At 44.5% G+C, this 14,484-nt stretch overlaps 1 protein-coding gene across 17 annotated transcripts in view; it reads right to left on the bottom strand.

The window, feature by feature from the left end:
* The window catches only part of PPP2R2B (protein phosphatase 2 regulatory subunit Bbeta), a 619,288-nt gene that overhangs the window by 50,377 nt on the left and 554,427 nt on the right, over positions 1-14,484 (bottom strand). For all 17 annotated transcript variants that reach the window (XR_012067318.1, XR_012067317.1, XR_012067336.1 and 14 more), the window contains one exon: positions 703-880. Coding sequence is in view for 14 of the 17 variants with exons in the window: in XM_072955312.1 (XP_072811413.1) it covers positions 703-880 (178 nt within the window). In the remaining 3 variants the exon portion in view is untranslated. The remainder of the gene's footprint in view (positions 1-702; positions 881-14,484) is intronic.

Here is a 14,484-nt window from a genome sequence, read left to right as displayed (position 1 = left end):
CATTTTACCTAACAGAAGATAATAATACTAACATCGTGAGGTTGTTATGTCAGATGCAGTCTTGGCAGGTACAGACTGGGAGAAGTGTGATGGGGATGTAGGCACTGCTAATAAAGTCTGGTTTTCCAATCTGGATGCTAGTTACACAGGAGTGGCCTGTCTGTGCAAATTCATCAAGCTGGACAATTATGTGCCCTTTTCAAAATGAGATTCTATGTGTGCAGTTCCCAGGGCAGTGCCTGGCATTCAATAAATGACAGCTATGATTATTCTCATTACTATGATACAATGAAAACCATCTCTTGTGTACCTGTGGTCTGTAACTGTCCATACAGGCCAATTGTGAATCCATTAACAAGAGGAAGGAACCCTAAGCTGAACTCTAGGGTCTGGTCTTACAACTGATGAAGTCAAGTCTAGTTCTAATTCACACCACACAAATGCCTCTGTGTGAAGGAACTGATTCAGAGGTCCAAATCAGAGGCAGTCCTGGCCTACTATTTGTAATTCAGTGCTTCCCTAACTTTGTCTGGATGAAAGGGTGTCACAGATGCCAGTGTAATTTCAAAGAGAACAGCTCTCCACAAGTGCTAGGTCTTCAGTCATGATTTGCCCCTCCCTATTCCACTTCCCCTCAAGCGTGCTCATACCTGAATACTCTTGATTCAAGCCAACTGGTTATTGGCCCCAAGGAAAGGATACTAAAACTTTGATTGGTTATTTCAAAATTCCATAGGTTAATCCTCAGGTCATCAGCTGACATGTAGGTTTCATAGTCGCTGTTGACTGATATGGAGTTGATGTGATATGTATGTGCGTTGGCAAATACTCTTCGCGGGGTGGCCTCCACCATCAGGTCCATGGGTCTCAGGACAGGCACCTGGGATACAAGAGAAACAAATCACTTCAGGACAAAAGCTCTTCACTAGGAAAAGAGCTTGCATGTTTATGTCCCTTATTATGATACACAAAAGAGCTGCAAGGTAGAGAAAGTGACTGATAAATCACATGGTTCCTATTTCCTTTGGTTCCTTTTAGTTTTCCTCCTTCCGTAAAAAAAAAGTCACCATCACTCAGCTCTGATGGGCAATTTCATCCTTTACATTCTAAGCTTTTTTCCAGGACCCTCCAGGTGGACTCATCTCAGGGGAACTTAGAACCCACCCTGGGGTCATCAGCTATCAGACTTGTTGCTCCAGATTGTTTGAAACATGTTTTTAAAAGGAAGTTGTGAGAAAATTTTAGAAAAGTCTATTTCAACTGAGATTTAAATTTATCCTTCATGGCTTTGATGGTCTAGACCCCATTCTGGCTTTGTCCTCGATCCTTAAGGGAATTTTGGAAAAGCATATAATTGCCCAAGATTCTAGTAGCCCCAAGTCAGCCATTAGTATATAGGTCATCCCTTGACATCCTGTTTAACCTGGGAGTCTTGTTTAACCTGTTGTGTTGGTGTACCACCTTCACATTGATGATCCTTGCTGGGACAATAAGTTACATGGTCATCTTACTGGTACACAAAGGATACTCAATAAGTACGTGTTTAAGGAGCAAGTAACGATATGTGAGTAAATGTTTTCTTCCCCACAGGTCAGAGAATCAGGCAGATAAATAGTTTCCATACAAGAAGCTCTTCCTGGCAAATATGAACAAGGACCCATCACTGTTCTGACTCTCTCTTTGATTCAAGGGCACTTCTGACTCCATCTGGGCAAACTGGCTCTGGAGGAAGTAGTGAGAACACTAATGCCTGAAAGGGGACAGGTGAAAACCAAACCAAACAAACACAAAACGCAGGTGTGGTCCTTTAATAGAAACAAGAAAATCAAAGGACCAAAAGCTATTTTCTTTTCAAGGAAGTCATCTCTTGCGACCGAGCCCTGACTGATCTGATACCAGGTGGTCAACTAAGATTTCAACTTGTGGACTTGTTTCAATCCAGGGGATAAGGGGAAGAAGATGAAAACCAAGTTTAAACTGTGGGAAGTACAGTCACCTCAACAATATAACCTTTTACACATCAGAATTCTCCCAGCTCGGTCTTGAAGGATTTTGAGAGAGTTTTAAAATCAAATGAACAATTCAGAAGAATCACAGAATCCTGTGCAGATGTGGTGCTGGAAACCAGAGGTGGCTTGAGATGTGGCTGCAGGAAGAGCCAGGGGTCCCCTGAAAACCAGGAACGGGAGGGGAGGGCAAGTCTTTGTGAGCCCTCCACCCGGTTCTGGACAATGGTTCTAGAGCATAAGCCCAGGGGTGGCAAGAACTGGGAGGACTGGGTTCTGATCATAGATTCACCTCTCATTGACAGGTTGTGTGACCACGGGCCATTATCTTGCCCGTCCTGGGCTCTGGTTATACTATGTGAAGTATTCACTGTGTCCTAATTATCATGAAGGTTCACGGGGTCTGTTGAGATGACGTGCCCTCCAGTTCAGCCTTCCACTCACCCTTTTAGCAACATTTGCTTGAGTTCTGAACAAGCTCCTGGGGGGCTCAACTAGTAAGCAAAACCAGATCCAGGTCTTGCCTTCATATGGCTGGTCCAGATCATAGTGGTATATACAAACTCATCTCATAATAAAATGCAGTAAGTACCCAAAAGAAGATATAGTGCAAAGGGGGAGTTTTAAATGGTCAGAGAGGTCTGGAGAGGTTTTGCTGAGGATGTATGAATTATATGACTCAAAGTACGAAGTTTACAAGGCCAGGAGGGAAAGGAAGAATATTCCAGTTGGCAGAAAGAGCACATGCAGAGGTCCTGTGGTAGGTGTGAGTAAGGAAAGAATGAAAGATTGAATGGTCAGCATAGTCAAGACAGAGAGTGATGGGAATCTTGGTGAGAGGTGAAGTACAGGGTAGTAAGAGGCAGGCCCCAAGAAAGACTTTTGCCATCACCTTAAGAGAAATTGGAAGAAATCAAAAGATTTCTAATGATTTTGATATGATTAGGTCCAAAATTTTGATTAGATCATTCCTGATTTGCAGTGGAGAACAAGTTGGAGGATGAATGAAGTAGAACTTTGAAAAGGAAAGTGATGCAGTATTGAACATCCAGGGTGCATCTGAGTTAAGTTTGTAATGGATTTTAAAAGTGACTTTATCCTTAGGACTCTCCCACAAGTATGTATTGGGCATTTACCCTTCATACACCATCTCAGGTAATTCTTTCAACAACTCTATGAAATAGATACTAGTAATACAAAGTGCTATTACAAAGAGAAAACTCAGGCTCAGAGAAGCTACGTCACCGGCCCAGGGTGGCACAGCTATAGGAGCCATAGCTAGAATCTGATCCCAGAGTTTACCTGACTGCAAGGCTGGTGCTTTCCCACTGTACCCCACCACACTTGAGTATCATACGTGGTAGGAAGTGATAAATGCTCTCTGAAATCTCAATTTGGTGTTACATGTGTTCACGGCTTTTGAGTGGGGCACCTCTTCCATGTGCTTGCAGAGATACACTCCAAGCTCTTGCAGTTTGTCATCTAGAAGTTCCCCACCTGGAGTTTATTTTTTCCCCAGGAAGTTTTAAAAATTTCGATTAAAATTTTTTTTCATTTTATTTTTTTAAATGGAAATCCTGGGGATTGAACCCTGGACCTTGTGAGTGCTAAATATGCGTTCTACTACTGAGCCATACCCACCCTCCACCCCTAAGGGAGCGCCGGCTGCTCCCTCTGCCCACAGAGGCAGCGGAGCTCAAAGCAGGCTCCCCAGGGCCACGGGAGACACGCACTCTGTGACGACCTCCTGTGGCTCCTCCTAAACTCTTCCCTGGGCCTCCTTCATTACCAGGTGCTGTCTGCAGAGGCTTCCCGTGGCTGTGGTGACAGGGAAGGGGGCATGACAGCTAAGATCAAGAGGCATTACAAAGTGGGACCTGCCGGTGCAGAGCTTCAGCTTAACGTGACGGGCCTGCCTGCTAATTCAGGCTGACATATCCCACGATGTACCACTTAATGGGGAAGCGCCATGCAGGTATCTGGGGGGGGGGTGCTTATGCTTTGCCCAGAGAAGGCAGGGGATAAATGTCACTCATGGTACTCCAGCACCATTCCTGTGTCCAGGTCCAGGCTGTCCACTGCCCAGGGACATCCCTCACAAGAAGGGACAAGGAACTAAGGCAGTTCAAGCCAGATAGGAGACTGGTTAGGATGCCCTGCTGGGATTGTGTTTTCCATCTGCTCCGGCCACATACTCTTTTTAGGGCCAGGGAGGGAGAAGAGTGGGACACTGTTCCCCGAGGTCAGCTCACCGGCCACCCTGAGCGCTTTCTCTGTCAGAACCTGGAGGGTTTCCTGTAGGATGAGGCACGGTGTCAGAGCACCTGTGCCCTTCAGCCCTCTCAGCAGCCAACCTCACAAGGAAGATTCCTCAGTTTGCCCTTTTTACGGGGGAGGTGCAGGGAGGTGCAGTGTCCTGGCCAATGTCCTACAGAGAGGAAGTCAAGGGCCTGAAAGTGGGCCCTTTGGTCCCTGGGGGAACACACTTAGCCACTGCTGCAAACGCAACTCTGATGTTGCAATATGAAAATGCCACTTATGCAAGTCAAAAATGGTCACGTCTAAGTAATTTCACAGGGTTCAGCCTAACATTCTGGAAGGACTCAGTGCCATATGGATGTGACACTGAACCATGGAACAGTGACTCCTGGAAGGGCCCTTAGAGCCTCTCTCAAGGCCGTGGTGTGTGGATGTGTGCTATGGGGCAGAGTGGGAGGCCGAGGTATCTAGGCCTTACCCTCTTCCTCATCCTTGGTCATCTGTTTGGATTCTCAATCCTATCTGGCTTAAATAAATACTTCTGTGGATAAAGAAAGTTTGAGACCAATTGGCCCAGGCAGTCCCAGACATCTGCATGTTTGGAAATCAGGACCCTGAGAGATGATGTGCCACGTCCATAGTCACCCAGGAGGGGCTGACAACCCAGCCCAGGTTTCTGCTGCTCATCAGAGCTCCCTCTGCCACGCCACCAGGTGCTGGAGCCAGTCTCCAAAGACCAGACAAAATCCAGGAGCAAGCCAGGACCTTTACCCGGGAGCTCAACTCTTTTCTGAGCCACCCTGGCAGTGGCTGTGGGCTAGAATCATCCCTGAGACAATGCTGGTGCTGCCTTGCGCTTGTGAATGAGAACGGGGCCCGGAGGGGGCAGGTGGTTCCAGACTGCACTGCAGCAATTCAGTCCTGCCCCTCCCTCAGGTGCCTCATTGGTCTCCCCGATCTGGATTCAGTGTCAGCTCATCACCCTGAGCCTGATTCCAAAGGATGAGCACCCTGGCCGGCTGGCAAGACAACCAGGATCAATAACGTCCCAGGGCCCAAGAGAGCAGCCTTGGAGTCTCACCTGCTGTGAGGCTCACAGAGATCTATCCCAGCTGTAATATCAGCGGGATGCAAGGTGCCCAGGGAGCCCCCGGGCCCCTCCCTCACATCACTCAGGTCTCTGTTCAACAATCATCGCCTGAGAGGCCTCCCGTGCCCACCCCACCTCAAGCAGCACACCCTCCACTCATACCCTCTTACTCAGCCGATGGCTTAGAATGCTTTAAACACTTAAGGGATTCATCAGGGAGTCCTTGTCAGTATCCTATGACTTAGCTTGGTGGATATTATGATCTCTGCTGTCCAGATGAGCAAACAGAGGCCGGAAAGGTTAAGTGACTTGCAGCAAGTCACACAGTGCATGCTCATGCCTGGCACTGCTTGGCCACTCTGTATGCTGGGACCAGAAGAGCAGTCTGGTGTGTGGCAGAGACAAGCCGGGCATGGACATCTCAGTGCAGGTGGTCTGGGCCGTAATGGAGGAGTCCGCAAAAGGCGGGGACGACTAAACCAGCAGGGCAGGGAAGGGTTTATAGGAATCCATCAGACAGAAGAGGAGGGTAGGGAGGGGAGGGCCAGCAAGTGCCGAAGCTCAGAGGGGAAGGAGCAAAGCACACATGTGCAGGTGTGTGATTCCATGTGTTCTGGGCGTAGGGGTCCGCGGTTTAGTTATTCACTCCAAATGCTGATTAAACCCCTTGAAGACAACCTGAGTTGGGGAAGGAGGCGGACAATGGACAGTGTACTATGTGTAGGGGCAGGGGTGGGGGGGGTGATGGAAGGCGTCCCTGGGGGGTGCCATTTGAGTAGAGAGCTGAGTAAAGGGAGGGAGGGGGCCATGTGGCTCCCTGTGGCAGAGCATTTCAGGCCGAGGGAATAGCAAGTGCAAAGGTCCTGAGGTCGGAGAGCGCTTAGAGGGTAGGAGGAAGAGTGAGGCACCTTTGTGGCTGGAGAGGAGTGAGCAGGGAAGGACAGTGGTGGGAGATGTAGGAACAGCAGTCAGGGCTAGATCACAGGTATGACTGTGGGGATAATGAGGACTCAGGGAGGTGCAGACAACTGCCCAAGACTGACCCCCCTTCCCTGGTAAGAAAGTCCCTCATTCTTGCTCTCTTTCCCTCCCCTTCCCCCTCCTTCTGCCTTCCCTACTCCTCTTTCAGTCTTCCTCCCTTCATGTCTTTCTCATTATCTTTCCTGGCTCTCCTCTTGGGAAAGACAAGATCATCTTTCACTTCCAAGAACCCATTTACTAACAAAATGAATGTCACTGTCATGTGGCTTATTTGGTGACCATGGTGGTGATACGTCACAGTCTTCCCGGCACATAAGCGGGTGGCGGCGAGTCACAAAAACCCCCTTCAGAGACACACGATGAAAGCAGAGCTGAATCCTGGAAGCCCCCGAGGCCCCCACTTTAAACAGTATCTGTGAAAATACACAGCAGGGGGAGAGGCTAGAGGTGAGGCCTCTTCACAGAGAGAAAACAACAGCTGTGCTCACCATGGCAACCTCCAGTGCCCCAGGAAGCTGACAGATTCAACGCAAGACTCTGAGAGAGAAGCGACGGCCAGACGGGAGCTCAAGAACAGAAAGAATGTGGCGTCACACAGAAGGAAGAGAGGACAAGAATCCTTGTCCTCTTGTACAAGGATGAGAATGGATTTCAGCTGTCTGGGAACTCAGGGTCACACCTGACTGAGTTCAGCAGACAAGCATGTGAATATGCTTGGTCGTTCAGTCCAGTCCTCATCATCAGCATCATGGGGACTTTTGAGAAAACTGCTATCGATTTAAACCCACCTTGTCGGTGTTCAAAAGATGTCCCCAGTGCTCTTCCAAATACAGAGATGACTTTGTACTGAGACTGACAGGATATATTAAGGCCATGGGGTTAGGTGGGCTCCATGTCATCAATTAGGAAGTTCATATAGGAATGTTATGCCCCCCCCCCCAGATAAACCTCCGATAAACATTTACTGAGCATTTTGCGCTGGGCAGTCACCACACAGAGTACCCTTACATAGCTTAGTGGGGACAGGCAATGCACTACTCCCTACTCTGGCTTGTTCATAACCAGCCCTTTTGGGAAGCTGAAACCATGTCTGTTTGATCTAAAACAGAAACAGACGGGAGCTGTCCACCTTTTCTTGGTGCGAGGAAACCCTGCCTCTGGTGCTCTGGGACCACAGGTTTGAGGCCTGGTGGAGAACTGGGTGTGGCGGGGTGCTCACACTATCCCAGCTAGAGGCACTAAATGGTAAAGCTGGAGGAGAGGATAGAAAGTTCCAGATTTCAGTCTCACTTCAAGTTTGCCACCTTGCCTTTCCCTGGGCTTCCTTCAAGAGACATCTTTTGTGACTCTCCAATGACAATTACTGCAGGTTTGGGATAAAGCCAATAGCTGAAAGCACCCAGACTTCACTGTCAAGGAAGAACGAGTGAGTCATCTTGAAGATGGGAGAGCCACTGGGTCCTGCTATAAATATCCCTGTTCCAAAGCAACACAGCTTAGTGGTGCAGAGCAGCTGTCCACAAACAGAAGAATGTGGCGCCTTCCCCAGAACTACCTGGGACAGTTTTAAAGGAAAATGTCTCCCCATTTCTAACTTAATGTATTTTCCTTCCCCAAATCAAATCATGTCAGGACATAACCCATAGCCTAGGTTCTCCTTCCCACCTTTGGAAAAGAAAGACACACCTTCCCCATCCTCAGTCCTAATGTGGCGCACTAACCAAGGCTCAAACACTTCAGGGAGGGACAGTCAGAAACCTTTAATCAAAATTCCCCCAAATACCACTGCCCCCAGCTCATTATAATATAAATTTCTAATAAAATTTTACTTTTTATGTTTGATCATTATTTGTCAGAATTACATGTTTATATTGTTTTGGTCAGTTGTGTTCTATTAATAACTTTAGAGATAATTAAATCCAAATAATTTAAAATTTTACATTTATTTATTTTTATTTAAGGGAGGTACTGGGAATTGAACCCAGGACCTCATGCATGCTAAGATGCACTCTAACACTGAGCTATTTCCCTCTCCCACCAGAAAAATGTAAACTCTGATAGTCCTACACTCATAGGGAAGGAAAAACCTATCTATTTTTGTTGTAGAAATAATCCCCAAAAAGCTTTTAACATTTATTTGGGGGAAGTGCAGTGAAAGTACACACTTGACGAAAAAGGGACAATATAAAGCTCTGACTTTTAAAGAACGTGTTCGTTATTCTTTTAATGGAAATCAATGGGTATCCAGTTACAAGGGTATTTAAATTCCATGGGATGCATTAAAAAGGTGATGTAAGAGTTTAATTTTAAACTGCCTGTGTTCGAAATACTCCTGAAGTCACATTCTCTGAAGTGACTTAACACTACAACGGAAGTGCTTAGTTGTCTAACCTAAAAATGCCCAGGAAGCTACGTGGCTTTTCCGAATCCTTCTGGGGGCACACAAGCACAACATGTGAAGCTGTGCGGTGTGAGAGAGTTTTTGAAGTCACGCAGGCCCGGGCTTGAATCCTGGCTGGACCACTCATCAGCCATGAGACCCTGGGCTTGTCACATGACCTTCCTCCCCGTCAAGGCTCCCTGTGTCGTGTTCAGAGAGCAACTCACAGTAGGTTTGTTGAGGAAACTTAGCACAGGGTCTGAAACATACTGTCTACCCAAGAAACATTTATGGGAGCTTACTTGGTGCCCGGGTTGTGCTAAGTACTTCTGTGCACGATGTTACTGAAGCTTCATGATGACCTAGAGGTAGGTACTAAGACTGTTTCCATTTTGCAGATGCAGATCCTGAAGCAAAAGAGGTGGTTAAAATTGCTCAAGGTCATACAGGTAGTGGGTGTAAGGACATCTCAGATAACTTCCAGCTTGACGGTCTGACTCCAGCCCCTATGGTAGTTATCACTGGGATTCTTTCCATTAACTTCCAACTGTAGAAAAATGGTCCATTCTGAGAGATTGCCTAGGGAAGATTTTTGGACTTTTTCTATTGGCCGGGTGTTTCAGGCATCCCTTCCATCCTCCCAGGGAATTCAGTCATGATTACAGCATTTAGCATTGCTCAGGAGAAGTGGCTAGCGGAATGATTGGTCACTGGGTAGCAATTAACTTCGTTGGAAAAAAAAAAAGCTGAAGGCTTTTCTGGTTAGGAGTTTTTCAAATAGCTTCCGTTCACATTGTCATGAAAACCTTGAACAATCTGGTCGTTCATCCAATTATCAAACCAACCTGGGGGGCAGTCTGGCATTCTGTGTCCCCATTATCGAAGGGTAATTCAGTGTAACAAACCAAATCGAGAATGTACAAAGACTGTCAAAGAAAATAAACCACTAGCAAATTAAATTACTTCCCATTTTCGGTGGGAAGAATGCCAGTCATTTTTCGTTTTAAAAAATATGCATCTTAATTCCATTTTTTGAGAACCTGAAAAGAGGCATTTAAAGGCCTCTTGTGCTGTCTGTATGGAGGTTTATTTTCCCAAGGCTCGTCTCTCCTGGTCTTGGGGCATTTTTTTCTCAGAGAATTAGCGAAGCGTGAAGCCTCACCCTGGTCAAAAAACTTGTTTCCTCCAGGGGTCAATGGTGGATGGAGTTCAGAAAGCAGGAGTGATGCGTTGGCTCCGGTTTCCAGTGACATATCAGAGCTGTTGTTTCCAGAATGAAGCTGCCACTCAACACCACCCCGCCAAGAACCCCAGGGAATCCTATCCAAATAATCTAATTTTTAGATTTCCCTGATCACACCCTTCAACAGCCTCAATATGCCCCTGATTTCTCCTCTTCCTGGCTTTGTCACGTAGATTTAAATAAGCCTGAGAGGAAAAACCCCTTTGGACCAGATCAGGCTTTGTGCTTCAGGGTCTTAAATATCTTCAAATTATATTCTTTCATTTGACAAACATTTACTAAATGCCAATCACTGCTCTAGGCGGGACGTGCACAGAGTGAACAAAGCAGATTAGTTGCGGTACTTAGTCTAATAGGGAAGAAGGACATTAATGCCTCAAGATAGATGCATTGTTATAAAGCGTAGCCGATGATATGAAGAGATGTGTGTTGCTAAAGAGAGCAAAAGAATACTGTTTCATGAAAAAGAAATAGGGGATCTAATTTAGTCTGGGGAATTAAGTGAATTGTTTTTTGAAGAAGTGATAACCCACTTCCCCAAACCAGGGCCATAAGCCTCCTCCGTATCAGTGGTTCTTCACTGTGGACAAAAATGCCATATGACAATGTCTAGAGATATTGTTGGTTTTCCACAATGGGGTGTATGCTTTTGGCATCTAGTGGGTAGAGGCCCTAGGATGGCCAGGACAGCCTCCAGCAGCAAGGAATTACCCAGCCCAAAATGTCAACAGTTCTGAGACTGAGAAATCTAGTACCTAAGGACAACTTTCTGGAAAGTCTAAATCTAGGGTGGATAAAAGAAACCCAGTATTAACTTCCACTACAGACAGCAAGAAGGTCCAGTTCACAAAGATGTTCTGGTTTAGGGGGAGGGTATAGCTCAGTGGTAGAGTGTGTGCTTAGCATGCATAAGGTCCTGGGTTCAATACCTAGTACCTCCATTAAAAAAATTTAAAAAAGATGTTCTGGTTTTAAAAGTCTTTATATATATATTATATATAAAAAATCAATCAATCTGTCTGTCTGTCTATCTATCTATCTATCTCTTTTGAAGACTTATTCCCTATTTTCAGCTACAAGAACAACACACAACTCATAAAAAAATGCCTAGGGAATTTATATATATATATATATATTTTAAACCCAATGCCTCAAAGATGGTTTTTATGGCAGACTAACAATTTCATGCTCTCAGTGTCTTTGACTTCTTTTGGCCTCTCTACAGAAAAGAGAGGAAAAATATCTTTCCCTCAGAAGATAAACTCACTATCTAATTACCAGCCCATGCAGCAGCTTGTAATTCTGCCAGTTTTGTCTTATTTTTTTTCTCCAGACACTTCCGTTTTCTGCCAACATTGCTATTTCTCAAAGCGTGTTTCCCTGTTCACTGCCTTTGCTGTTACTTCCCTTGATGTTTCACATTGTGTAATTCCACAGGAAAAAAGGAGACATCTTAAAATACCACAGTAGAGGGAAATTTCAATTAATGTTTATAGGTAGGGAAGGGGATGGGATGGGAAGAGGCAGTGGTTTAATTCTGGGTTAGTCTGGTTAGGATTAATCACGAAAATTGTTTTTGTTTTGTTTTTCAACTGCTACTGATGAAAGCATTTCTCAAATCTGCCCACACACTTTATCCTATTAACAATCAGGATAAATATCATTGAATCTCTGATGATTAAAGATCGACAAGACCTCAGGAGTACCATGCTATATTCTGCCATTTATTACTGTGACTTATACAGGACCAAGAAGATAAATATAAATTTGATCTAAACTTCAAGAATCTTAGAGTTGGAAGTTACCTGAGATGTCCTTACACTAAAAACGTGTGGATGTATACAAAGATGCATCTCTAAGAACTTTGAAACATGGTCTTTCATAGGAGCAAAGCTGTATGCACAGCTAAGCTGTCTGTTCTGCCTCCTGCCAACAGATGGCGGTAGTGATTACTAGTGACGTTACGATTTAGGAACAAATTGACAGTGACCTTTCAGGATTGCATCATCTGGTTCTCATCCCAATGTGCACATTAGAATCAAATGGGGTTTCTTATTAAAAACTGATGCCTGGGCCTCACCTATGGGTGGTGTTGTTATGTCAGAATGCCTGGGAGGTGGAATTCTAGCATTTTGAAAGCCCCGTAGGTGAATATGTACAGCCAAGGGTGAAAGCCAAAGAATTGGAGAGGGTAAATGGAAGAGTTTCCATACAACACACTCTTAACAATGGTTATCTTCTGGAGTATGAGATTATATGTGTTTAAAATTATTTTTATAGTTCTGTACTGACTGAGGTTTTTATGTTAACTTTAAAAAAAATACTTTGATTTGAATAAACAGATAAAAATCAAATAATCTATGGAAGATAAAAAATGACAGGAAAGGGTTACTATTTATAATATATAGAATTCCCCCAAATTGACAAAAGGACAACTCAGTAAACATATGGCCAATGGATATGAACAGAAAATTTAGAGAAAGCAAAATGCAAATGACCAAGAAATATATAGAAATATACTCAATCTTATTAATAGTCAAGGAGATGGAAGTTAAGATATTTTTACCTTTAATTTTCCAGAAGATTGATCTTGTTCATCTTTAATCTTTACTTATAAGAATTTTATATATGCCAGTTACTGTTCTAAGTCTTTTGTAGCAATTCATTTAATACTCAAAACAATTCTATGGCTGGTATTCATATCATACCTCTTTTTACAAATAAGGGTAACTGAGATACAAAGCAGTTATGTGTCTTAGCTTACAGTCAGAAAGTTAGTGCTCACTGGAGCTGAGATAGGGAATTGGGTGTTTTGGCCAAGAGCATCCTTACCCTCAACCACTATCCTATACTGTCCTTCCATAGAGTAGTATCTCTACTCGGATGGGCAGAAATTACAATCACTGATAACATTCTATGCTGGAGGCTGTATGAGGAAATGGGCACCTGCTGGTGGCAGTATGAACTGCAACAAGATTTTCAGAAGGTGATCTGGAAGTAGCTATTAAAACAACAACGTGCACATCTTTCAGCTCAGCAAAGCCTAACTGAATGGAAATCATCCTACAAAAGCAAAGCATCAGTTTATAGATAATATATGTTTGAGATCACTTATTGTAGCATTGTTATGTACCACTGCATTGTAGCAAAATCTGGAAACAACTGGACTGTCTATCAACAGGGGACTAGCTAAATAAGTTACTATCTGCAAACTACAGAGTATCTGCAGCTACTTCAAAGGTGAACTGACCCACAGGGCTGCTTACATTACTGAGCAGGGTAGTGTGTATAGGATGACCTCAACTTTGTAAAAATAAAACAAAATCACATCCATCCATTGATGTTAATATGTTTGTGCAGGCATAGAGAAAGGTATGGAAAGATACACACCAAACCAGTAACACGAGTTACCTTCACATGTGGGGCCACCATATAGTATTACTTAACTTGTTGTTATAACCCTGCATTAGTTTCATAATGTAAAAGAAAAAGAAGGGAAGTCCTCACATCTAATGCCCAGCCAGGGCAGGATTCTTGGGATGCTTCAGCCTGCACTGGACTCTTCCTGGGAAAGTGTCAGCAGCTCTAATGAGCATGGCTTCCTTGTTCCTTTGAGTTTAGATCTGCTTTCCTGAACAGTCCACCTGAGAGTTCCCTGGGTGGACAGAAAGCCAGTCTACCCACTTCCTCCATGCAAAAGCCCTCCAGATGTTTGAGGACAGATTTCAACTCATCCCATTCCCCATTCAATAAATTATACCGAGATTTGACTCCAATCTTTATAACCTACCAATGGTTAGGGCTCCTTCACCTCTCCCAATGGAACTCTACCAGAGTTCAGAACACAGAGGGACCTGTACTCTTCCACACAAGACATGTGCTTTCTACTTACGTGGCTTAAAACTGACTTTGTAACAGTCCATATCAAATTGTCAACCAAAATTCCCAGGTCTTCTTTCACGTTAAGTTCATGTCAAGTCAGATCTCTTCCATCCTACTAACCGTTCTGAACTTGAATGTGATTTCCTAAATTCTCTCCCTAGGATTTATCCTTTTCTCTTAGAAGTGAAATATAGGATTGGAAAACAGTGCGTATTGAATGTGGGAGATGGTGGTAGGAATCTAATGAGTCATGGGTTCTGGGTGATTGGATTTTTCTGTGTAATGAAGATGACAGATCAGGAGACGGGTGAAGGAATGGGTCGAGAGAGAGAATCTGAGAGAAGCAGCTGCAATCCAGGACTATAAAGAGGAGGGGATGGCGAGCCTTTGAAGGCAGGACTCGGGAGAGAGAAGAAAGGCTGAGGGTGGGGGAAATTCTATTCTAGTCTGGATTCTTTAGATGCAAGTAACAGAAACCTTCTCAAACTCACTTAAAACAAAACAAAACAAAACAAAACAAAAAACCCCCCAAAAACTGAGACACCAAACCCAAAAGGATTATTGTAGGACAGAAAAATCTCACAGCCTTTCAGGACTGAAAATGGAGCATGTGAAATGGAACAGGGCTCAGCACGTTTTTAGG

Source organism: Vicugna pacos, chromosome 3, assembly GCF_048564905.1.
Source record: "Vicugna pacos chromosome 3, VicPac4, whole genome shotgun sequence".
Lineage (NCBI taxonomy): Eukaryota > Metazoa > Chordata > Mammalia > Artiodactyla > Camelidae > Vicugna > Vicugna pacos.
Note: the sequence above shows the minus strand (reverse complement) of the source record. Positions and strands in the feature narration are given on the sequence as shown.